This window comes from Chelonia mydas, chromosome 21 (assembly GCF_015237465.2).
Source record: "Chelonia mydas isolate rCheMyd1 chromosome 21, rCheMyd1.pri.v2, whole genome shotgun sequence".
NCBI lineage: Eukaryota > Metazoa > Chordata > Testudines > Cheloniidae > Chelonia > Chelonia mydas.
The window spans coordinates 1,792,176-1,816,196 of record NC_051261.2 but is presented as its reverse complement, the minus strand read 5'-3'; the positions used below and the strand labels follow the sequence as shown (position 1 = coordinate 1,816,196).

Here is a 24,021-nt window from a genome sequence, read left to right as displayed (position 1 = left end):
CAAATGCCTGGATCTCCTCTGAACCAAGAGCTACTCTGCCCTCTGTCAGCCTCCGCTTTAGGATTGCCAATTACCAGGCACTCCTTGCCAAGTCTGAGTCCATAAAATGGCATGAAGTATCAAACTTCACAGGACTAGCACAGGAGGCTAGATAGGAATTAAGATCACCACTAGTGGAATATGTATGGACAAGCACTCAAAGAAAAAGCAGTTACTTTACAGTAACTATGGTTCTTCAAGATGTTGTCCATATACGCCTATTCCATGACCTGTCCTCCAGCCCTGTTACTACAGGACCTGTGTTCTGTTTTGGTGAAGGAATTGAGAAATGTTTGGCTCCACTCCACCCGTCATGCTCTCAGATTTTGGGGGTGGGGCGCAAAGGGCACTCAGGATGCAGGTGTGACCCCAACAGAACCTGGCTAAAAGCTTCTGATCTGGAGAACATGGGTAGCATGTGCGTCAAGAATGGGAAATAGACACAAGTACTCGAAGAACCACAGTAATTATAGGGTAAGGAGCTGTTTTAATACAAATGTGATTAGGAAGACATGCATGTTAGTTAGATACTGGAACTCCTTTGCTCTTAGAACTTACAAGGCAATATGAGGTTGCTTTACACCACATTAAGCTTCTGTTCTCCCAGGCAAGTTCTGAGTTACAAGGCTACATGAATTTGGGTAGCTATGCATGTGAACATGGCATATTTCTCCTGTAGCTTATTTTTCAAAAGAAGCAAGCATGCTTTGTGGAGTTCAGTACCAATCCTATGTCAGTGTTTTTCTCACTATGACACAGTGATATTGCATGATCATATCTACCTATAAAAGCAACTGTAGAGACCAGGCATCCCTACTCTTTTTTTAAACAAAGAATATTTTTTGTTTTCCCCCATCGTGTCAGGTGGCACAGGGCCATTAGTGATCTGCTCAGATTGTTATGACAATGCAAACATCTACTCCAGGACCCGTGAATACTGTCCTTATGCATACATCACAGAAGAGGACTCACTGGATCACACATTGTCCAGTCTCATGGTACAAGTGCCCAAGGAGACCTATCCATCTCACACACAACATGAAGCCAGCACTCTGGATCGTCTTATAGTAGACAGAGAAATGTCTGCCTTTCTTACCCATCATGACAGAATAAATGAGAAGAAACTCTCAGCCCAGCAGACTAATAATGGTAAGTTCATGACTCATCCTCTTCTTCCAGTCCAACGGCACAAGCCAGATACTGGCCTGCCTGTTACCTTATATATTGGTAGTGGACTAATCCAATTTTTCTGGTCAAGTTGTTGTGTGTGGGGTAGTTAATCTAATCACTGAACACTTGCTCTCCAGACTGCACTTTGAATGAAGAGAAATCTGAAGCTTTGCACCAAATGTTCAAATGCTCCTGGAGTTGAGAAAAATGGTTACTCCTGTTTATAAAAGCAGCATCTTTGAACCTATAATTCCTCTCTTTAAAGTTCATGAGACTTAATGTCTTGTGCATATATAATATTATCAAGTATATTTCTCTGCCAACATTGTCTTTGCTTTAGAGTCATACAGATATCCCACAGGAAATCCAAATAGCACTTTTATGTGTTTACTGAATAGAATTCCTAATGTTTCAAAGCACCTGAGGAAAAAAATACATTGTCGATTTTAATAGAATCAAGGTTTTTTGTGATTCTTCCAGAGAACCTTTGGAGAAACTTGCAGACATGTTGTAGCTGGTTATAGTAACAGATTGCTACAGTGGGAAGGCTTCCAGTAAAATGTGCCCTCAAAGCTAAATAGAAAATAATCTTGTTAAGAATGTCATATTGCCAAATCACATGGAGATTCAAGAATCCTTGTTTAGAATTCTGGTGCATTTATCATGAACTCAAATGCCTATCCATTTTTTTCTCTCTCAGAACCTTTTCAGCTACCCTTGTGGGGACTAAACAGAGACCTAGGGTTGTCGCGCACACGCTTCCCGCAGCAGCAGTCAGTCCATGAGGAGGCCCCTCAAGCTCTCCGAAGTGAGGGAGCCATTGACGGTGACCGAGAACAGGCTGTTTCACCCAGACCTTGCCACAGGTTACGTGAACATAACTTTGATTTTAACAGGACTCAGAACATTCAGGAATTTGGTGAAGCCACATAAACAGCAAAGTGAAGCTTTGGAAGCAAATTCAGGTCAACTGACTTTGTATTTTCTACCTCAGGATTAACCCCTTGCCCAAAGATGCTGTATACATGTCTACAATTATAAGCTGAGCGGACCAAGACAGACTCTCTCAGCTAGGAGTGGGAGGATGGCACAAACTTTTGTCTCTTGGATTTACTTGTGTTGGAAAGATGGGGATCCACAGCATTATATTATGGTTGGACAATTTTGGTGAATGAAGTGAACTCCACTACAAGAGTATTGGAAGGCATGAGCATTCTGATGTCCTATCAACACAGGCTGTCTGTTTTGAAAATTCTATCAAGAAGGTTTAGCTGTTTCATGTTGCCCTTCATGCTCCCCATAGAATTCTCCAGTAATTGCAAGCATACAGCTCTTGGCCAGCTTTCTGTTCCTTTAGTCTGCTAGCAGGAGTTGCATCATTGTGTCAGACGGGTAACTTTGGAGGGTTGTTTTTTTCTCCTATGAGTAAAGTAGTGCTCCTATGAGTAAAGTTTAGGGGTTCTCAAACTTCATTGTACCATGACCACCTTCTGACAACAAATTACTACAGGACCCCAGGAGGGGGGACCGAAACCTGAGCCCACTGAAGCCCTGCTACCCAGAGGGGGGGCAAAACCCCACTGCCCCAGGCCGGGGGGCCAAACCCAAAGCCTGAGGGCTTTGCCACAGGCAGGAGGCCTGTAACCTTAATCCCACTGCCCAGGGATGAAGCCCTTGGGCTTTGGGCCCCAGCAAGTCTCATTAAAATGGGGTCATGACCCACAGTTTGAGAACTGCTGCTATAGTTGTAAATAAATTTGCATTTATAAATATTTTGTATACACGACACACATAAATGTGTTGGCTGTAATGTAAATATTTTTTATTATGCCAAAAATACTGTAACATCCTGTTGTAATCTTGAGCACTGGCTATCAAACCATAAAGATTTGTTCTGATTTGGTTTTGTGGATCTGAAAGCTTGTTTCTTCAGGGATAGATCTATCCTTTCATGTTGGGAAGAAGTGGATGTGTAGGCATGTCAGTGAAATTGTGACCCTAGTGAATAGCATTGATTTACATACAGCTGTGTATGCCTCTGGCTTGACAGTATACATGTAAACTGCTCCCTCTTCGTTACATGGTCAGGATTCTTGGGCCCCAAGTTTGACCCACGTATATCTGTTTGAAAAGTTCTGTAATTCTTTGTATGAAACACTACCTCCATTTTCCGTGGAGCATGAAGCCTCAGAGAAACCCTGAAGTAAAAAACCAAAGCCTAATCTCTACTTTCGCAGGAGTTCTTGTAAGCAGCGAGCAAAACAAGATTAAAATGGTGACATACCTTGGCAATGTCCCGAATATACAAAATGACTTTTCTTCATAGTCCTCTGGGAAAGTAGTGTTAGGTGTGAAAAATCAATGAGCTCTGAGTAGCTACTGTCTTTAGCCTCTGCTAAGATCTAAAATGTCCTCATAAAAAGGCCTTTCTATGCTATATATGGCAGAGCTCTGGCTGGATGACCTGCTACTCTGCTACTGGTCCCTAGGTCTCCCTGTAGGGCCAGCTTGCCCTGGTTACAGCCAGCAATGGCCAGCCATCAGTTAGCTGCACCAATAAAGGCACCTAGTGTCATGCACTTTCACGTAAAGTTAAGCTGCACCAATGCAAATACCAGCTTAGTGTAGACCGACAACTTGGCAACTATTTGCACCAGTGCAACTTTCTCCCTACTTGAAAGTGGTGTACAAATCATGGCTTATAGCATTTTTTCCTGTCTTGAGGAGGTGTTTGCACGAGTGGCTGGTCACAGATGGCTGAAATATCCAGTGCAGACAAGACCTTAATCTGCAAAAAAAGATCAAGGGTGAATTTCCCCTCTCATCTCAGTGAGGTGTCAACATCGAAGCCTAATTCTGATCACAGATGCAGCCATATCATTGGTGGTGGCCATACCAGAAACCTCCAGCTACTCCCCATATGTGTGGGGCTGGACATAAAATCATACAAAATCTAGGGCTGTAAAGGACCTCACGAGATCAAGTCCAGCCCCCTGCCCTGAGGCTGGACCATGTAAACCTAGACCATCCTTGACAGGTGTTCAACCAGTTCTTAAACACCCCCAATGATGGGGATTCCCCATCCTCCCTTGGAAGCCTGTTCTAGATTGTAATTACCCTTATAGCTAAAAAGTTTCTCCCAAAAATTAACCTAAATCTCCCTTGCTGCAGATTAAGCCCATTACTGTTTGTCCTACCATGAGTTGACATGGAGAACAATTGATCACCATCCTCTTTATAATAGCCCTTAACACATTTGAATATCCGCAATCCATTGCAAAAGGGTGAGTACTGAATATGCAGCAGTCAAGTACTCCTCATTTTAGACATTTAGATTACTGGGGACAAACTGTGAAGTGGATGTCCATGGCAAAGTGTTGGGTATCATGGTGTATTGTATTATGTGGGCTTTCTAGTAAGCTGTTCCTCAGCAGTGGTGAATATGCACTTCTGAAAGCTAATGATCCCATCTGTCAAAATATTGAAGGTGAAATCCTGGCTCATGGACGTTAGTTGAAAAACTTGCATTGATTTTAATGAAGCCAGGATTTCACCCTAGGTATTTAAAGGGTAAGGCACTCATCTATGAAAAATCAGTAAACTTAAAATTTAAATCCACTACTAGCCATCTTTTTCCCTAGATTTGGAAAGCAGTTCCCCTCCCCGCTGAGGTTCCCTGTGCGATGTGTTAGCAACAGAACCATTCGATGTATGTTGTCTTCTCCCCAGCAGCACAGTCAGAGAAGCGTCACCAATAACACTAGATGACATCTCATAAGCGTCAAAGGAAATATCATCATCCTACACTGCCTAAAAAGCTGTCACTTTCTGGTAAATTATCTAGATAGAGATGCTCATTTTAGTGTTGTTTTTTTTTATTTTCATCAATTTTGCATCTTCAAGGACACAGTGAGCTTATAGCTAAAGCATTTGGTGGTGCTATCCTTCCTGGTGTATGCTGTCTCCAGTAAATAAGATCCCCAGGGCTTTCCTCCTGATCACTGATGCCTTTGCTCAGTCTATAGAAAATCCACTAATCAGTAGTAGAATCAGCACTGTGACTCTCAATTTTAGAAAGAAAAACGCAGTCTGCATCAAACCAAAAGGTGGAACTCTGCAAGAACTAGTGACTTCTCCTGCTGTTCGCTTCTTGGATGGGATTGTAAGGTTTGGGGCATTTCAGGTGAATCCCTCTTTGAGACCACAGCTAGAACTTACTTGAGCCAGAGATCGGCTCACCTACAGGGTAAGTGAGGCTCCTCAAACATATTTGAAAATATCCATTACTTTCCTTCTCTGGCGTGGCCTGTGGTCTGATCCAGGCAAACAAGGACCAAAGATTCAGCAGTGGCACTTATCCCAGAGTTGTTAAAGCAAACCGTAAGGTAGTCCAGCAGCTGTACTGTGGAGGGGAGTCAGTTGATTTTGATCAAATAATGTAGAACTAAACACTGGCATTTTAGTCGCTTGGTGCTTTGAAGTTCTCAATATTTTGGGGTTATTAAATGTAACACTCACTACAACTCAAAGAGAAATTCTTAAGTACCTGATTGGAGGGGGGGACGACCCTAAGTTTTCTCTCTGAACTCCATCTAGGAAGGCATATTGTTCATTTTAAGACCTGAACTTACCTTTGTGCCAAAGGACCCTGCTGTTGTCTGTGGGTACATCTCCACAATATTTTGGAGTGAGCCTCCCAAACCAGCTCAACACTCAAGCTAGCTCTCTGAAAGTAGCTGTGTAGACAGCACTTTGAAGTTACGGCTCAGGCCCTAAAGCCAGTGGGGGGCGGGTAAGCGTCAGAGCCCAAGCTGTGACTTCAGAGTGCTGTCTGTACAGCTACTTCTTGAGCACTAGCATGAGCCCTGCAACCCAAGTCTGTTGAGCTGGGCTGGGAGGCTCACTCCAAAAGTCTGTAGACATACCCTAGTAGCCTAAATTAACATCAGAAGTGCCAACTATGAAATTGCTGCAATGGAAAGCTTGCATCATTCCAGGCTTCCTGCCTGATTTGGTCATACATGGTAAAGGTCAATGTGGCGTAGCTGGTCCACAGCATGTTGAGAGCCATGATCTCTTGGCTGCAGACATATAACACTTCATTTCTGCTCTGCTTTTTTCTCTTTCCATTTGGCAAACATTTATTTCCCCCTCCTTCTATTTTGTATGGAGCACAAGTCAACATGGCATTAGCTTCTCTGCTTGTGCAACCCATTGATGCTAACTTGGTGTGCGTGACAGGTTAGGGAGCCTGATCTGCCCTGGTATTCAGAACACCTGGTGAAGTCAAAGGCAGTGTTGTCTTGTAAGGTGTGCAGAATCAGATCTAAGGCTTGTAAGTTATGCTACCTGCATCAGAACAGATTTATGTAGTGTCCTGGCATAAACAGTGGCCTCTTTAAAGTGGTGTTAAGCTGGTTGTACGTAGCCTTGACTTTTAATTGGGCAAGCTACTTACCAATGTACTACTTCTGCATTCTGAAAAACAGGCTAAGTTTCCAACTGCAGTTTTAAGAGCAACAGCTCCTAAATTACACAGTTAGAAACAGGATGATGCAGCTACCTGTGTTTTGCTAAGACATTCACCCATCTGTTTACCAAGAGATCTGTCTAACTTGGAGAGAGTAACAGAAGTTATTCTGTTTCCCATATTCATACCTATCTTTGTCAATCAATGCCAAAGTGAAGCAGCTCTAATAATGAGTGTATCTAAGGCACTGTCTACAGATCTGCCCTCATTTACTGTTGCCCTTTCCTAGTATCTCTATTTTTCTCACTTATAAGAATGTATATTTTGTATAGCATGTGTAACATACTTTTGTCTATTGTAATTTACCTTCATTCAATAAAACACTACATACTATGTGAGTCTCTGGTGTGGCTTCCATTGCATACAGGCACACAACATTCACAAAAAACAGACTATTTTTAAATCTTCCAGAGAAAATGCAGCAAAACTAGGTCCTTCCACATGAGTGACAGTCAAGGGGGGAGAGGGACTTATTCTTCTCTTACTATGAAAGGTGGATGTTTCTTCATATATAAGAGACCATCATGAGTATACTCTTGATTTGAACAATGGGAAGGGTGTTGGGTCCTCAGCGGTTCTCATCCCTTCTGTCCCTGGATAAGGGACATAGCCTGGTTCCGGAGCTGGATTCCATATATGGTAGCAGAGTGGCAGCTGGCTGCTCTATTGGGATGGAGCCATATCCTCAATAGATGAGGTGTTGATCCTGCCAGTTGCTGATTGATTCTGCAGCCTTACACAGCATTAGAGGGAGCTGAGTGGTTTAATCCACTTCCATCTCTAAGAATGTGGGGATAGGTTGGGAAGAAATGACTGCAAGTGGCAGTCTTCGTGCTCATAGATTAAAACTGCAACATAGCATGAATGCTGTAGGGACAGCCTCACAGGCCATCAGACAGAGAGAGCCTGTTGGCATCAAGGCACAAAGATTCACGTATTCCTAACACAGGATATAGTTAGTGTAGTGGGTTGAAAAAGGATTCATGGACTCTATCAAATATCCTATTGCAGCCCTCCCTCATCTAGAGCCTCTGCACTGGAGTGATGTAGTATATTGCAAGCCCTGCTAGTGGGGTAGCTCCTACGCATACCCCGTTTAATATAGTCTGTTACAGTATTTCAGTCTTCCATTCTCATCTGTGGAAGCTAAACCAGGGCTGTGTCTTTCCCCTGGTAAGAGGACAGGAATGTACTCTAGGCTAGCAGTGATGCAGGCATTTTCAAGGTGCTTGTTTTCTTGCTAAGCCGCAAGAAAGTAGTCAATACAATAAGCACAACTAATGTTTGCCATCAGAGCTTGGCCAAGGATAACCACTCAAGATAAACCTTTCAAATAGCAAGGACGAACAGGTCAAACACTGAACTGGAATTAGTCTGATATATTTCATAATATGTACAACTGCTTACATGATTATACAGTCTCTAATGTATTGTTAGCAAATCATAGCTAAAAATCAGATTAGATCTAAGTGTCCAAACAGATACGTGGGCTACTTGTCAGTTGTTAGTGTCCTTGGTCAAACTGAAAGTCCATCTCTTCTAAGAGAATGTGCAGAACCCTTGATGCATGGGAAGTTTTTACTCTTCCTAGTGTTTATGGTATCAGTCCTGTGGAAAGACTTCCTGGAGGAAAAGGTATTTGAGATGATCTAGCTGAAGCTGGCTAGCTAATGGCTTATTCATACTAGGTCCCAAGAGAATTCTGCAGCAAGGTGCCAGTAGCAAGATTCAGACACTAACTAGAATGTCTGATCTGATGTAACTAGAATGATCTGGTTTTGGAAGATTTGCAGCCTCGTGGCTTGTGTGTCCTTGTGCATGCTGTGGCAGGCATTTAGTATTCATAGCAGATGATTCTTAATTACCAGCTTTGTTCCTGTCTCCTGCCTTCCATCTGGAAAAGTGAATTACTTTCAATTTCAGACCATTTATCTTTTCAGTCTGTTTTTTTAAAATTGCTTTTAGTGGAGGAAGAAAACATTTTGTTTGTCATCTTTTTGTAACTCCTTTTCTAGTAGGAAACTCCCCCAGCATTACCCTGGGGCGGGAGGGTGTGTGCACAAGGCTCAGGGTACCTGCCATGTCTAGGCTACCTGTAGAGTGCAAGCCACTCGGCTGCTGTTTTGCAGACATGCATATCCCACTAGTGACCACAAATGGTTTCCTTTTGGCAACTCAACTGATTTGACATGAGCTGGTGTTCTCGTTCCAGGTCCTAGTAGCCAGGTGTCCCTACGACTGGTGATGTGAGCAAGCCCCCAGCTGTTCATTGCAGAAGGGGGAGATGGGACATCTCCCAAAAAGCCGTGCCAGCCTTTCTGTGAGAACTGTGGTAGGTTTTTGTTTTCCTTTGCTTAGTTTACCCATTTTATTTCAATATATTCCTTCTTGCACTGTCCCTTGTTCTGGTAAGGAATGTTTAACCATTCTGTCCTCCTTTCCCCCCCACCCCCTTCCCCGTGCTCCATCTTGTACACTGCCGTTTTCTGTGTTCACTTGCTTTGACACAGCTCTGTGCTGGGCTCTAGCTTCATCTGCCCTCATTTGTGCTAAAATCCCACCCCCAAATCTAGCCCCTACTCCAAAGCAGGGTGTTGCCAGTTACTGCAGGTCTGCTCTGACCTACAATTGAAGTTTGCAGAAGCAAAGTCCTAGTCGCGAAGAGCAGTGGTTGTTGTGCATGACTGTGTTAGTCACTTGGCATGTCACTGGTTGTGGGAGTGTGACATATGGGAACCTTTGGCCTCTATTTCCTCCTCCACCCCCCCCCCCCCGCCACTCCCCCCCACACACAGCTGCTGCTGCTGCAGCAGAGTCACCCAGGGGACTAATGTGGCAGGAGTAAAACCCAGATGCTGGGCTCTGCACTGTGCTTTTCCAGGAGCGCTAGCTGACCCGCGTGGAGGCCCAGCTTGGCTGCCAGCTGTTGAAAGAGGCTTTGCAGCTGTGGAAGGGCGATCAGCTAGCTACTGCTCTTGCCTTGTCGCTTTGTGCAGGCTTGTAGTGTACCTGGTAGGCTCTCTGTGTGATTGCTTCGCTGAGCTCTGCTACTTACGTACGCCTCATTCAGTCCCCAGGGGTGCCTATAGGACTAATTGGGACTCTAAGGTACAGCTTTCTATTGGGAAGGGAACTAAACATCAGGGTGGCTGCACTGGGATAGGTCTGTACAAAGCTGATGGAGAAAGAAAAAGCAGAGCAGAACGGGGCCCAAACCCAGAGCAAATAAATGCTGTTAGCTCTGGTGCCTGCCTGCCTCTGTGGACTTGTGCGGCTTTGTGCTGCAGATGAGGGGCAGGCCTCTGCTACAAACCACTAGAGGTCAGAGCAGAGGCCGGGGTGTAGGGATTCCCGATTCTATACCTGACTGCCAGTCCCTCACATGCTCTTGCTGTTTGTGTCTGAAAAATGGGTAGACTTGCTTGACCGATAGTGCTTTGAGATACTCAGAAGAAAGCAACACTTGGCATTGGCTCTGAGTGTGGTCCCCACAGTGCCATTTCCAAAGCCTTTATTTCTAACTTCTCTTGGCTGACTTTGCACTGTCCCAGTTGGAGTAGAACTGCCCGACTGTTAGAAGAACTTCCCTGTACTGAGTGTTGTATCCCCAAGCTCCTCGCTTCGTAAACCAAGTTCAGTTGGGAAGAGCCCCACCTTAGCACACTTGTACGGAAAGCCTGAAAAAAATGTGTTCTGATAGTAGCTTCTCTAGCAAGTTAGGAGCTTGCTTGTTCATCATGGTTAGCCCCTGAAGTAGTGACAGAGAACCAAAAATTATTGAAGAGAAGATCATGAATAGTTAATAGTCTGTTAAACAAGCATATTTTAAAATTAACATGGCAGCCTGGTGTGGGTGAGATTAAAAAACTGGGCCACCAAAGAGAGGAAAACAGTTGCATCCACCTGGGGTTTTGTTAATGACTTTATTTCATTTTTTGGATTTTTGTTGCAGCTCCTGTCTCCTCCAGTGGTTGAAAACAATTGGATCTTTTATTAGAACTCCTTCTCTTCTCCCTGATTTCTGGCTGCTAGTTTATTTATCCCTACAACACTATATGGTTCCTTTCAGAAGCTTCTCTAAATGTAGAAGCTACAGTGCTCATTAATCCTCTATCTACCCTCCTCCTCGACCACCACATGCCTTTATTTTTGGGACATTAATTGTCAGAGAGACTTTAGCTCATCTCCATGGGTAAGGGACTTTGTTCTATGCAGGATGACCCCTAGATGGCACATTAGCATTGGGAATGCAATAATTGACTGTGATAGATGATTCAGAGGGGCAGTTCATTACATGGGCTCCATCTTTGCCAAGCACCCCGCAGTAAAATAATGTGGGAAGAAAAATCAGTTTAACACTGAGCGGGGCATTTCCAAAGGAGGAAATAGCTGGAAGAGGGGAAAGGACTGAGGCTTAGAGGAACTGTAGTAATGCAGAGGAAAGGGGAATAAGCTCTCGTATTTCTCTACAGACACGAGGGTGATCAGATGTCCTGATTTTATAGGGACAGTCCCGATTTTGGGGGCTTTTTCTTATATAGGCACCTATTACTCCCAGTCCTAATTTTTTACACTTGCTATCTGGTCAACCTAACAGACACTAACCTTAGTTTATGCTTCTGAGCCTCAGCCTGCCTTGGGAAATGCATGTTGCAGCTGTCAGCCTCCTGGTGGGGCAGGTGAGACTGGGGGAGGTGCCCCCAGTCTCAGTCAAATCATCTGTAAAGGTTTTGCCCCCTCTTCACCAGCATGTAGCCTATTCTCAGCAGTAGCTGGAGGGTGGGAGGGAGTTGCTGCTGCTGACTGTGGAATCCTTGCAAGTTAGTGATGATTCTTATTGGAAGAATGGAGGAGAAATTGCTTCTCTTTATGATGACAGCTTTGCCTTTGTACCCAAAACAGTCCAGGTTTCCAAGTCCTTCAGGCCATCTCTTTCATAAAAAAGGTACAAGCAAGTATAATGGAAGCAGAGAAGAAGTAAGACTGAATCCAGCCCCTGCCACCTGGGGAGGGAATTTGTTCTTGCATCTTTGTGAGATTCTACATACCGCGCTGGGCTGTGGAGGTGCACTAAAACCCCATGGGCCAGCGCGATTACTCTGCGCATAGGGGAACATAAGAACGGCCCTACTGAGTCAGACCAGTGGTCCATCTAGCCCAGTATCGTGTCTTCAGACAGTGACCAATGCCAGGTGCCCCAGAGGGAATGAACAGAACAGGTAATCACCAAGTGATCCATCCCCTGTCACTCATTCCCAGCTTCTGGCAAATAGAGGCTAGGGACACCATTCCTGCCCATCCTGACAGGGAAGCTGGGAGGGAGACACAATCCTTTTTCAGAATGAAACTACAGTTCTTAGACAAAAGTGTACTGAACAAATTGAACCAAAAGTCCTCATTTTTATGGCATCTACCCTGAAGCAAGAGCTGCAAAATATGCGAGACCAGATTTCCTCACCCCGGAAAGCATGCAGCTGTTTGAATCCAGATGGCAGCATCATGAAAGCTCCCTGATTTTTGACTGTATCTGTCATGTACATATATGTCTGTGTTTGAGTGGATATATAGGAGTTTGTGGAGCAATGGGATGGCAGGAAGTGTATATGCAAGAGCTGGAAACTGGTCAGAGTGCCTGTGATTCCTCAGTGTGAATGGGTTGCACTGCATATCAAAAGGAGACAGCAAGGATCTGTGAGGAGTTGACACAGAGGGTACAGCCATGCCCTGCTGTCACAAAGCTGAGTGGTACCAGAATCCATCGTATATCTTTGCACTTTTCATCTGTAACTCCCAAGGTGCTTTATCCTGGTGGATGAACTTCATTAGCCCATTTTACAGATGAGGAGAGAGAGAGGGTAAGGAATTTGCCCAAGATCACAACAAGGGCATGGCAAAGTCAGGATTAGAACCCAGGAGTCCTGAGCCCCACCAGAATAGTCAGTCCATAGACCACAGCTGCTCCTTTTAGTCCGTGGTTGAAACTTAGCTCTTTGTTGAAGCTGTAATGTTTCTTCCTCTCTGCATCTGAGCAGAATCACAACAGGCCCCGGAAATGGGAGAACATCAAACAGTGTTACAGAGAACTGCTCAAAGTCCAGGTACTTAATTTTTTAAGTCTCATTTCGTCCAGCAGCACAGGACCCAGACCAGGGAACAGAAATGCTTTTAAGGCTACTGTTTATCTCATTTTCTTCCCAATGAGCAACTATTGATTTGCTCCATAAAGGGATGTATGTTGATTAAACTAAATGTTTATTGATGAGCACTAACAGGTCAGTGTGGTGGATCTGTATGTGCTGGAGAGAGTGCTCTCTTCTCAGCCTTCTCTCCATTCTGCTCAGAGCTGACACTGCTGCAGGGCTCTGAGGCTCATGCTTTCCATTCTAGCCAATAACATTTTCACAGCTTGGTTTATCTCACAGGCAGATGGCCGCTTTGTCCTGCAGAGAGAGAGAATGCAATTCCTCCAGTGATAAATACTGCAGAATCCCAAACACAGAGGACAGGAAGGGCTGCAGCTTCCTTGTGCCCTGATGTGCAGACCACATTGCTGTGCTCCCAACAGCGGGACTTGTAGGATTTCGATAGACCTGGCCACCACAATAGGAGCAGATTTCCCCACTTTGCACCAGAACTGGTGCAATTGTTTTGCACAGGCCAGGGGGAGGATGCAGGGGTTTGCATGCCCTTCTCTGCTGAGCTCTATTCCCATGTGCATCATTATGTCCTCCACACTCAGAGCAGCTCCACAGCCATTGGGCTGGAGCAATCTCTGCAGTATTTCACTCCCATCCACGCACATCTGCACGGCACCTGGCCCCGCTCTTTGAGCTGAGTGCTGGGCAAGTTAGTTGTCCCTTAGTGAGTAATAGTCCAGATAGCTGAGTCACTAGAGATGTGCAGCAGCTGGCAGATTTTACTGCAGAGACTCAGGCCGTCAGCATAGGGGAATTACTTAGCTGGGTGGGATGATTTAGTGGGCACAGCATCTGTCTAGCTACACGCAGGCCTGCATCCCAGCAGAGTATATGGGGCTGAGAATCTGGGCTCTAAGCAGTTTGCTGCATGAGGCCCTCTCTGAACTACTTGGATATTAAAGATTCCATGACATTACTTGTCAGGGTCAAGGTTAGCTCTGGTGCCAGTGGCTAATATTTACTCTTCCTTTTTCTGGTTGCTCTTCTCCACCCCAGGGACCGGGGCTTCCCTGCTGCTTCAGGATCCCTTGAGCCAAGAGGCACTCACTGTTATTGCAGGCAGGGAGAGAAGCCACTCAAATAGCATACAGCAAAGCCCAGCACATTCCCCAGGCAGCACTAAAGCACCAGGGCATTTTTGTGGAACCTATTGGGCCCAGGGTCAGCAGGATCCTGTGGCTTCACTGCAACCCATTGGCAAAGGGTGTAGCTGTTGCTCAGTGGAACAGCAGGATACAAGCACTGTCAGTGTATTCTCTTTTGGGATTTCCCCATGGAGAATAAAGAGCAGGCTTTGAACTGGTAACAGCCATGTTCTGCTCTGAGCAGCAGGCATTGAGGTGCATTCACTGAATTTGCAGGCTGAATTCCACCAGGAGTGGTGCCAGATGGCAGCTGTGTAGCATTAGGGGAACGTGGTGCTGGACTGGGGAGGCCCAGAATAGTGACTTTAAATGACACTGGATACACAGAGACTTCCAATGCTCTGGCCAATGAAGTCTGCATGCATAGACCTGGTCGCTCTGTTATGATGTGGCCTGTAACCAGACAGTGACTCCATGGTGGTGGAGTGTGACTATCCCAATGGCTACTTGTTGCTTTTTGTTTTTCCTTGTTCAAGGAATTGTCAAACTGGCCTGCACCCATCTGCCAGTACAGACGCTAATGGGTGTTGGCAGCAGGCAGGGTGCAACCCAGGTGATGGGAGCAGGCAAATTGCCTGGGGCTGTTTAGGTGAGTGATGGCACTGTGTCTAGAAAGCTTGTTCTGAGCCGACGAAGTGTCTGTTAGCAAGCACGTTCCTGGGTTGATGTGTGCTGCGTCTTCGTGCTTAATTACAAAGCCTAGCAGAGCTGGTGACCTGCAGCTGGAGTTCTGAGCTGGCTTTTGCTTTTCTGTAATTAGCAATGCTCCATGAGTTTGTATTAGGGAGGGGAGTGATGTGTCATTGTTTCTCCTGTCCACAGCATACATCAGACTTGGTGTGTCCCTTCCCAGCACCAATGTTCTCACAGTTCCAGACTGACCCCTAGCCCAGTATCACAGCTGTGTGTAACCCACAAGGTGAGCCTGTCTGCTGCATGCTTGCCCAGGGCAGGAGAAGGAAACAGCAGAGCAGAAGGATGGTGAGTTAGCCTCTGTCTCGGTGTTTCCCAGCCCCGGGGGGGGACACCTTGTCTTTGCACTGGCTTCTCTCTTGTAGTTTGTCTTTTAAGAAGTGTTTTGTGGGAAATATTTAAATGACAAATTGCAGTAGCTAGTGGCGTGAAATGCTCTAATAGCTGGGATTCTGTGTGGCCCCCTATGTAATATTGTGACTTTGTTGCTTCATCTGCCTGATGCTCTGTTAGGTCAGAGCCCTTACGATCCCTTGTTGGATAAGGTGTGAGTTACTTCAACTCTTTCACTCTAGGTGATACATGTGCGCCGCTCTCCCACTTGTTTGCTGCTTTTATACTGTGGGCAGGGAAGCACAAGTATCAACACCTGCAGAGAACCACCATGCTAATCTTTGCCTGCTGCTTCTGCGTCTCTCCCAGGGGGAGAAACTGTGGGTGTGTCACTTGTTCACTCATCCTATGTTACTGTGAATTCCCCTGAATCTGTGGCCTTGACAGTCCGAGTGACCATCTTAGCAGCTGCTGGAGCATGAAGGGGGTTGGACTAGATGACCTCCTGAGGTCCCTTCCAACCCTGATATTCTATGAAGCAGAACCTACCAAATAGTTAAATCATTACACCAGAGGAATTCTTGCCCTTTGAGGAGCTGTTCTGCCTACATTCTTCTCCCTAAAATCCCAATTTAATTCCCTTCTAGAACAAGACCACTACCGTTCGGCAAGTGCCTGTTGCAAAGCAATAACAGCCTCTGTAGAATTCCAGTTAAAGCAGCTCCTTAAACAGCAAGTACATATGTAGATTATGCCATGATAAGTGTCCTTGTAAATGAAGGGAACAGCTTGGTGCGAACAGACTAATCCCCTTCCTCACAGCCTAGAGATGGGCTCAACTGGACTCTGGTGAAGCTCACTGCGGAGCTGTCACTGAAGCAGGAATGCTGCACAAAATACAGGTGTGGCATACCTGATTTTTAGTCAGAATGTGAAAATCTCCATGGGCAGATGAAGCTCCCAGCTGTGAGCCTGTGCCTTTGGCAGTTAATTCAGTACTTGGTGGATTTGCTGGCTTGAGAGCTAAGCCCTCTCTGTATTTTTAGCTACAGAACAAATACAGCTTTTGCCCACTCTGCCCCATCAGTGTGCCTGGCCCTGCCCAGGAGCGGGGTTCCGCCTCCAGAAGCTAGGCAGTCATTGCGCTCCCTGCTGAGGCAGCCCACAGGGGGCTGGTGACAGGGTGTCTCCTGATGGAAGCCCTATGGTCCTATTACATCTCACCCCAGGAAAGGAGCAACAGAGGTGGGGCCTGCAGGTCTGACTAGAGGCCTTATGGAAGCAGCCAATGAGAGCCGAGCAGGCTCTGGTGAAAGGAGCTGCTGGGTGATAGCAAGACCGTTCTGAGCTGGCACCAGAGATTAGGGGTGGGACAGGGTAGGCCATGCCTTGCCTCACCTAGCCTCTCTGGCCACAGGTACTCAAGAGACAACCAGAGCTTGGTTCTGTCTGCTTCTGCATAAGGCAGAAAAGCGAGGCCCTAAGAATTTCAGCCCTGAGCTAAGGGTGAAGATAAAGGGCCAGATGGGAAGAGGCCCAGGGAAGAAGCAGCAAGAGGTTGCTGTTCATAGGGTCCTTGGGTTGGAACCCAGAGTAGTGGATGAGCCCAGGTTCCCCCTCCCCCGCCACCAATGAAGTGGTGTAAACACCAGGAGAGGGGGGGCAAGCCTAAACCAAGCCCTGAGAAGGGGACAAGGCTGCTTTGGAAGCTTGAGCCAAGGAGTGCAGACAAAGTTGGGGCTCAAGACTCTGGTGATGGTAGACGGTTTTGTTGACCCTTTTGCTACCCTGGAAGGGGTTAATTTTGACTGGGTGACCCAGCCAGAGGGCCGAGTCACTTAAGATCCACCAAGCGAGGTGGTCAACCTGCAGGGGGCACCAGGAGTGGGACAAGGGCCACCGTACTGCATGCAGCAGCAGGAGGCACTCAAGGTCAGTGACAGTATTACCAGGTGGGCAGGTGCTAGAGGCTACCAGTTTTCTCCACACAGGCCAGGAGCCAACCTGGAGGTGGTAACACCACCCAGTCCCTACCCAGGCTGGAATGGAGTTGATGTCCTGGAGCAGCGGGAGGGTTCGGTATGCAGTCCCCTAAGCCACTCGGTCCCATAACCTGGGATGTACCTGATGTGTCCCTGAGGTTTCTGGGGTACTGGGCAGCATATGACTAGCAGCTCATCATGTGTGTGGTGCAGTATGTCCCCGCTCAGCAGAGCTCATTGCTTGATTCTGCACCGGTGAAGAAGATTAGCAAAGAAATTGAAGCCCAGTGAACCCCCTAGAAAGTGCATATGTCTGGGCTAGGGAGAGGGAGAGCCTGGCTCTGTTGCATGTGGATGAGTTTCTCTCTCTCTAATGTGAGACGCTCAAGAACGTTTCAAGATCTCATCCATCACACATCCATTACAACTGTCAGATTTATGAACGAGACCCAAATATCCTTCCCTCGCGCTCTAAAGTCATGGGAGCGTAGGAGATGGTGTGGACTCTGTGGCATGTTCAGATTCCCAGCAGAACTTCCCTCCTCAGCCTGTCTCAGGACAAGGTGAATTTCCCAAGCAAATTGGTCTAGGAGAAGAAGCAGAGGGGCAGCCATAGATTATAAAGATGATGTATTTGCTTATGCGGTAATTTTACAATCCTTATTACTTCCTTTGGCTTTGAGGCCCTCATGGTAGCACTAAAATGAGCTGCTGTGTGATTTCCAACAGCCATAAACACATTCTTTTCAGTTCACTGAGTCAGTCCCTTGCCACCCTTTGCCAATGACTCAGATCATTCCTGTAAATATACATTACCTCAGTTGCTTTGCTCGAACTCCAGCAGCTGCTTGTTGGCACATGCTTGACAGGCTGGGAGCAGAGTGCTCCTGCAGCCGCTTGGCCGCTATTGATGAGTTCCTCGCTGCTTCCCATGCTGCTGGAAGGTCCAGGTGCCTTCAGCAGATGATGGCGGCAGCAGTAAAGCAGAGTTGGACCAGCAAGAAAAAGAGCTAAACACCATCTGAGGCTTTGTAAGTTCTAGCACGTCCCTGAAGGGCATGGATCATAATGACCCAATTCCAACTCATCTTTCTTGGTACAGAGAGATTTTCTTCAGATGAAATCTCCTACAAAAGGGTTTTTATTAACTTGCCTATAACTTATGTGCAACCCTAGGAATAACTGCTCTGCTAAACTGGCCTGTTAATCACTTTTAAGGTGCAGTTTCACATTATGTTTAATGTCTCTTTAGAAGACTTATATGTAATTCATCCTAGTATTTAGAAAAGTCTCCCAGAGCCTTACTCAGATTTACTGTCCATAACATTTCATCTGGCACTGACTGTTGCAGGACCCAGGCTGGGAGCTTGTATCGACCACTGGGCTGTGATTGGTGGCTTGCCAAAAGACTTTCCAGGATACAGAAATCATTGTGTCCTGCTCGATTAATATCTAATGGGCTGCTGTGCGTTTGTCCCTGACCCCACTGTTGGCTGGGGGAGGCTTCGCTCAGTGGAGTCAGGAGCGTATTTTGCAAAGCAAGACTCATCCCTTTTTGAAAAAAAAAATTTAATTAACTTAAAACAAATGCACAGGAAGTGCTGGCCCATTAGTAGTCTTGGCTTCCTGAGATGCAGCCTTGCTAATTGCGCAGCGTGTTGGCATGAGTGACCTGCACACAATGCAGCACCCCATTTGCATTTAAATTAAAAAATATATTTTACAAATAAAGATTTCATTAAGCCCTGTTTGTCTCGCCAGTCATGTGAGCCATTTAACTCTTTGCTGTATTTCATAGACTACATTTCGGACTTGTGTTAACATCTTAAACAACCCTGGGCTAGGCGAACTTTTCCTGCTAGTGGAAATCTTTCTCCTGCAGGAAAAGTTAGCCTAGCCCAGGGTTATGCAGAAATTCACTGGGGAATAGTGAAAAGGAGGCAATCAGCTCTGGTTTAGGGTCTGGTATAGGGACAAGACCAAATCCGGCTCGGGAGCTAGGTTCACGCTCAGCAGAACTCTATGTGAGCTGTTCTCAGGAGTGAATTGTTAGCTCGTACCCTGCAGACATCCAGGAAAAAACCTTTTGAGAGTTGCTTCCAACTCCAGCCCAAACCCTTAGCAGAGTCACCTTAACAATCTTGGGTACGTCCCTTAGCCTCTCACTACCTCGCTCCTCCAGCTGTATAGTGGGGATGACAGAACTGCCCTGCCTCCCAGTGCTGGGTAGGTAAGTATGTTAACAATTATGAGGCATTCAGCGTGTGCAGTCCTGGGAGCCAGAGAAGCACCTGAGAGAGAAGCATAAACAGGATTTAAATCCAAACTCCCCTTGTTTCCTCACCTACATTATTTACCACCAAACAGTTACTGGGCTCCAGTATTCACTTGCGTAGCAGAGGAATAACTCCCTTGCTGCTGGACTCTCTGGATGAAATTTTCTGGCCTGTGTTAGGCAGCGAGTTGGACAGGGTGACCGAAGCGGGCTCTTCTGGCCTTGCGCTCTGTGAGGCAGAATCTTTATTTTCCAATGTGCCTTCATTTGGAATTGAGCCAACTCTATGGCACAGAACATAAGAACGGTCAGACCGGGTCAGACCAAAGGTCCATCTAGCCCAGTGTCCTGTCTGCCGACAGTGGCCAGAGCCAGGTGCTTCAGAAGGAATGAACAGAACAGGTAACCGAGTGATCCATCCCCTGTTGCTCTCAGAACAGCATCCCGCTGGTTAGGGCACTAGCTTGGGACCAGGACATCCAGGTTCAGTTCCCTGCTCCACCATAAACCTTGGAGAAATCACTTAACCTCTCTGTGCCTCACCTGTGAAATGGGGATCATAGTGCTATCCAGTCCCTCCGAGGTTGTAAGGGTAAATGCTATACGTGTGAGATGTGTATGGCAATGGGACCGACAAGAACCTTGGTCAGATAGACCCCAGCCCCTCCTGGGCAAATTCCAGAGGACATTTCCCTGCTAGCCTCTGCTTCCAGGCAATGAAATAATCTCTAGGCCTTAGAGCCTTGGCTTGTGATGGCCTTGTAAGTGGAACTTGTCTTCTGCCTGGTTTTTCACCCTGGTCATAAAATACAGGAAAGGCACGAATTGCATTTCCCTCCTCGTCTCTTGTGCTCAGACATCTGAACAAACTGCTTTGCATCGTCTACCATTTACCAACAGACTTTCCTCATCATCTCAGGGTTGCAGTGCCTCCTAGCACAGCCTCTGTCTTACACAGAGCAAGGAGCCTTTGTGCAGGCAGTCCCTGGTCTCCACATGTTCCAGGCCTGAGGCATTGGCTCCTCACTGCGTTCTTTGCAGAGAGGTGCAGATTTTCTCGCTGCTACGGTTAGTTCACTGGAGAGTTTCAAAATGACACTAACTAGTAAGTTCTGCCCCATGCCACTGAATATACAGTAGCAGTGAGTGTGCAATCCCAGAGGGCCTTGTATGCCACTTCCGTGGAAGACAGAGGTCCCAGCTCTGTCCAGGCCTGGGCCATGCTATGCAAAAGTCAAACCAGTGGCTGTTGGCATTGTATAGCCAAAAGCAACTGGAGGGAAGAAACACCTTCTTTTATTCAATAAAATAACTGTTAGAGGATCAATAGCACTACTCCGAAGGAGTCGTCCACGGAATGAAGGAGAGAGGAAATTAGAGTGAGCAGTGAGGTGAGTGGCCAAAGGCCAAGGTCACTCCTCCTCCATCCAAGATGTTCCTCTGTTGAAAGATCAGGGAGTAGGTCTCCAGCTGGAACCCTCGTTTAGCTTGTCTTGGCTGGCAGACTGATCCCCTGGAAGGGATGCAGCATAACTGTGGGCTCTCCTGTCGGCTTTCCCCAGTCCCAGGGACAGCGTTGCTCACTGAATGGGCCTCTCTGACTGAAACCTTAATCTGTGCTCTCTTGAAATGTTAATTATTGAGTTATGTAACTGATGCCATAGTGCTGGAGTAACTCATGTTAAATTCAACATGGTGCAAAGTAAATGAAGGCGACAAGCTGTAGCGTAACCTGACGTGATAGCAAACACTCAAGTGGAACATGTGTGCCCAGCCTAGGAATGAGCCTACCAATCCCACTGGGATCCAATATCTGACTCACGGGCCCTGGAAACTGATTCTCTTGTCTAGCTATCTGCAAACCACTGCTGTGTAAACATGTGTCTGGGAGCTAATATCGTCCTTTACTTTGGCACAGGTCCCTGCCTGAGGAGGCTGTCAGAGCTCCTAAGACCTGTTTCTAACAGCTTGTAACTGGTCTGTCCTGTCTGGGTGCATTTATCCATGATCACTGAACTGTCCCCTTTTTCACCTGCTGTCCTCTGTGTTGGCACGATTGTGTTGGGGACACTACGTTATCTCTAGACAGCACCTCAGTGTGCTTCTCACAACAGGTGCTCAGGTTACTTAAATCCTGTTACACTCCTGAGGCTGAGTTCTCCGGCCGCCTCACTGCTAAGGAGCACCCTGCTCTAAAATACTTGCACTCGTGTCCAATAACCACTTGTCCCTGTGTGCTGTGCACCTTTCTGTTGCAGTCACAGTGAAAAGAGCAGAGTGATGCACATGAAATGTTAACCAAAGCGTCTCTGGCTTGGATGGTTTCTGCCCGCCCACAGTGACGGCACTCGGTACCTGCAGCCCATCCAGGCTGTCGGGTGTCATCTGCTCTGTCCTGCTCAGTGCTGCCCAGGCCTTGCAATGGCATCCTTCGTACATGTGAGGTCATGCTGAGCTGTTGTGTGAGATCATGAGGAGGGGGCCCAGAATTGCAGGAGCCCCCCCCCCCCCCACGGGACACCACTGCCCACTTACTCCACTTAGAAACCTGCCTGTGGTCCTGATGTGCTGGAGCGGGTGATGTGGGGAAGCAGTATCGCCTGCCTCCTTATCCACAAGCTTCCTTAAAGCCACTAGACCTATAGTGACCCATATTAGCTTCCAACCTGCCCTTAGCCCACTCAGTGCATACTGTGTATACTGCCATCACCTGTCTCAAAACCCTGTTGCTGCTCTAAAGCTAATCCTGTCTGGTGGAGAACTGAGTCTCTCTATAGGGTGCTAGGTTTCCACATTGCCCCTAACTGGGCTCCTGCACCTTCACTGGGAAAAAAGGGGATTTGCTGAAGTCGGATGATGGAAGCATTTTTACCACAATAGCCTAGTGTAGGGATTTTAAAGGAGCTAATGTCATGCAGAAACACTCCAGCATTTCTTCATGGCAGGGTACTTACCCAAGGGCTCCGAATCCTTTTTCTCTGGTGTTTGCGCACTAAAGTGGTTCATAAAATGCAGCTGATAGTATTTAAAAAAAAAAAAAAAAATCTAGTCAGTGCTGGGGCCTCAGTCACTTGCCCTCGGTTTTTAATTATAAATTTTGAGAGACAATAGAATCTTAATGAGATCTTATCTGTCGAGTTCCTTGTAGTGCTTTGTGTGGTGGCTGCCTGCTCATCTGCATTCCAGTGAAGGGGGTAGTGCTCTCAGATGATGAGCTCAGCGCTCTGATTGTGTGATAGATTTCTCCACAGTATGATTATTAACACGACGGTTTTTGTGAGCAACATTGAATCATTGACATCAGATCAAATTAAAGGTGGGGAATATGCAAACCTCTATAGATGAAGTGATCTTGTTAAAGAGAGTGCCCTCCAAGCCTGTGTTGGGTCTAATTGGCTTGAGCCCAGCCAGAGTGAGCTGAGGCGTTAACAGTAACAGCATCTGCTCAGATGGAAGGCCAGATGGAAAGGTCACTTTCCAAATGCTGTTTCCCAGTGCTCGGTATTGATCAAAGGCTCTTGCTCCACTCTCATGGCCGGGCCGAGGGATCTGCATCCATTAGCCACTGGCACGCTGCCACGTTGACTTCGCTCGCTTCTGGCATTAGGTGGTGCTAACTGTGCACATTCCCTTAAATGTCTGTATCTAGGGCCTCCCCCACTCCACCGCAAGGTGCTGGGATGCAAGACAACATTACCAGTGCTGGACTGGATGGCTCAGAGATTGGGCTGCTTAGTCACCAGGCTGGCCATGCCTGAAAGTTGTTGCCCTTTGAGGATGGCTGTTCTGCAGCGTGGAGGGTCTCAGTTCAGCTCCTTAGTGCCATTCAGACTGATGTACTAGCTGGCACTGTTGACAGTTCCAGCAGAAAGACCAGAGTTGCTGGCTTAAGGTTACTGAGGCACCTGATGGGGCAGTTTGTGGCGGGGGAGCTTTGTGTTGGGGTTATGCTGGGAGAGTCTCCAGGGCTGTCAAGCCAGCATGAAATTCACACCTGTAGACGAGAACCTACAAAGAGCTCCCTGAGCAGAGCTCATCAGCATTCCTGTCCTTGGCTTGTAAATCCTATAGAAGGTGCCATTCTCTGGTTATGCTGCTGCTTCCTGTGGCCTCTGGCAAATCACTCCCAAAGGTATTAGAAAATACTGGCTCTTTTCCTATGCCATCGCCACTCTCTTCCATAAGGAGCCTGCAGCATGTTCAGCTGTTAACTTCAGGGAGCTCTCCCAGTACAACTGCACATAAGCTATGAAACCCCAGGTCACTCAGGGATGATGGGCTGCTTCTTGCTGAGTGCTCGAACTTGCTGCATTTTGATAATGCAGAGAGGCAGTGTTCCTGGAGCACAGAGCAAGTCAGATACTAAGGTGTAAGTGCAAAACCCCCAAATGTTAAAAACTGCCGTAGGAAATCAGACCCCTGGTCTGTGTAGCCAAGTCTCCTGTCCCTGATCAGTACAGGATGCTTCAGAGGAAGGTGCAAGAAAACGCCCTATTGAATGATTACAGAATAACCTTGCCCATAGGAGAAGTTAGTTCCGAACGCTGTCCAGGCAGTATTTGGATTATACCCTGAGATGGGAAGGTTTATATCCCCATATATACTCTGTCCTTTCTTAAGTGACATACAAAATGGGCAATGACTGCCTAGGAAGGAG

General features: G+C 46.7%; 1 protein-coding gene across 3 annotated transcripts in view; it reads left to right on the top strand.

Moving 5' to 3' along the window:
• Nucleotides 1-24,021, top strand: part of LRIG2 (leucine rich repeats and immunoglobulin like domains 2) — a 130,399-nt gene that overhangs the window by 35,769 nt on the left and 70,609 nt on the right. Inside the window, exons 17-18 of one of the 3 annotated variants that reach the window (XR_005223194.2) lie at nucleotides 8,952-9,071; nucleotides 14,904-15,062. Coding sequence is in view for 1 of the 3 variants with exons in the window: in XM_037884737.2 (XP_037740665.1) it covers nucleotides 904-1,188; nucleotides 1,910-2,142 (518 nt within the window). In the remaining 2 variants the exon portion in view is untranslated. Of the gene's footprint in view, nucleotides 1-903; nucleotides 1,189-1,909; nucleotides 3,114-8,951; nucleotides 9,072-14,903; nucleotides 15,063-24,021 lie in introns of those variants that run through there. The other 2 variants (XM_037884737.2, XR_006286818.1) reach the window with 2 other exon arrangements.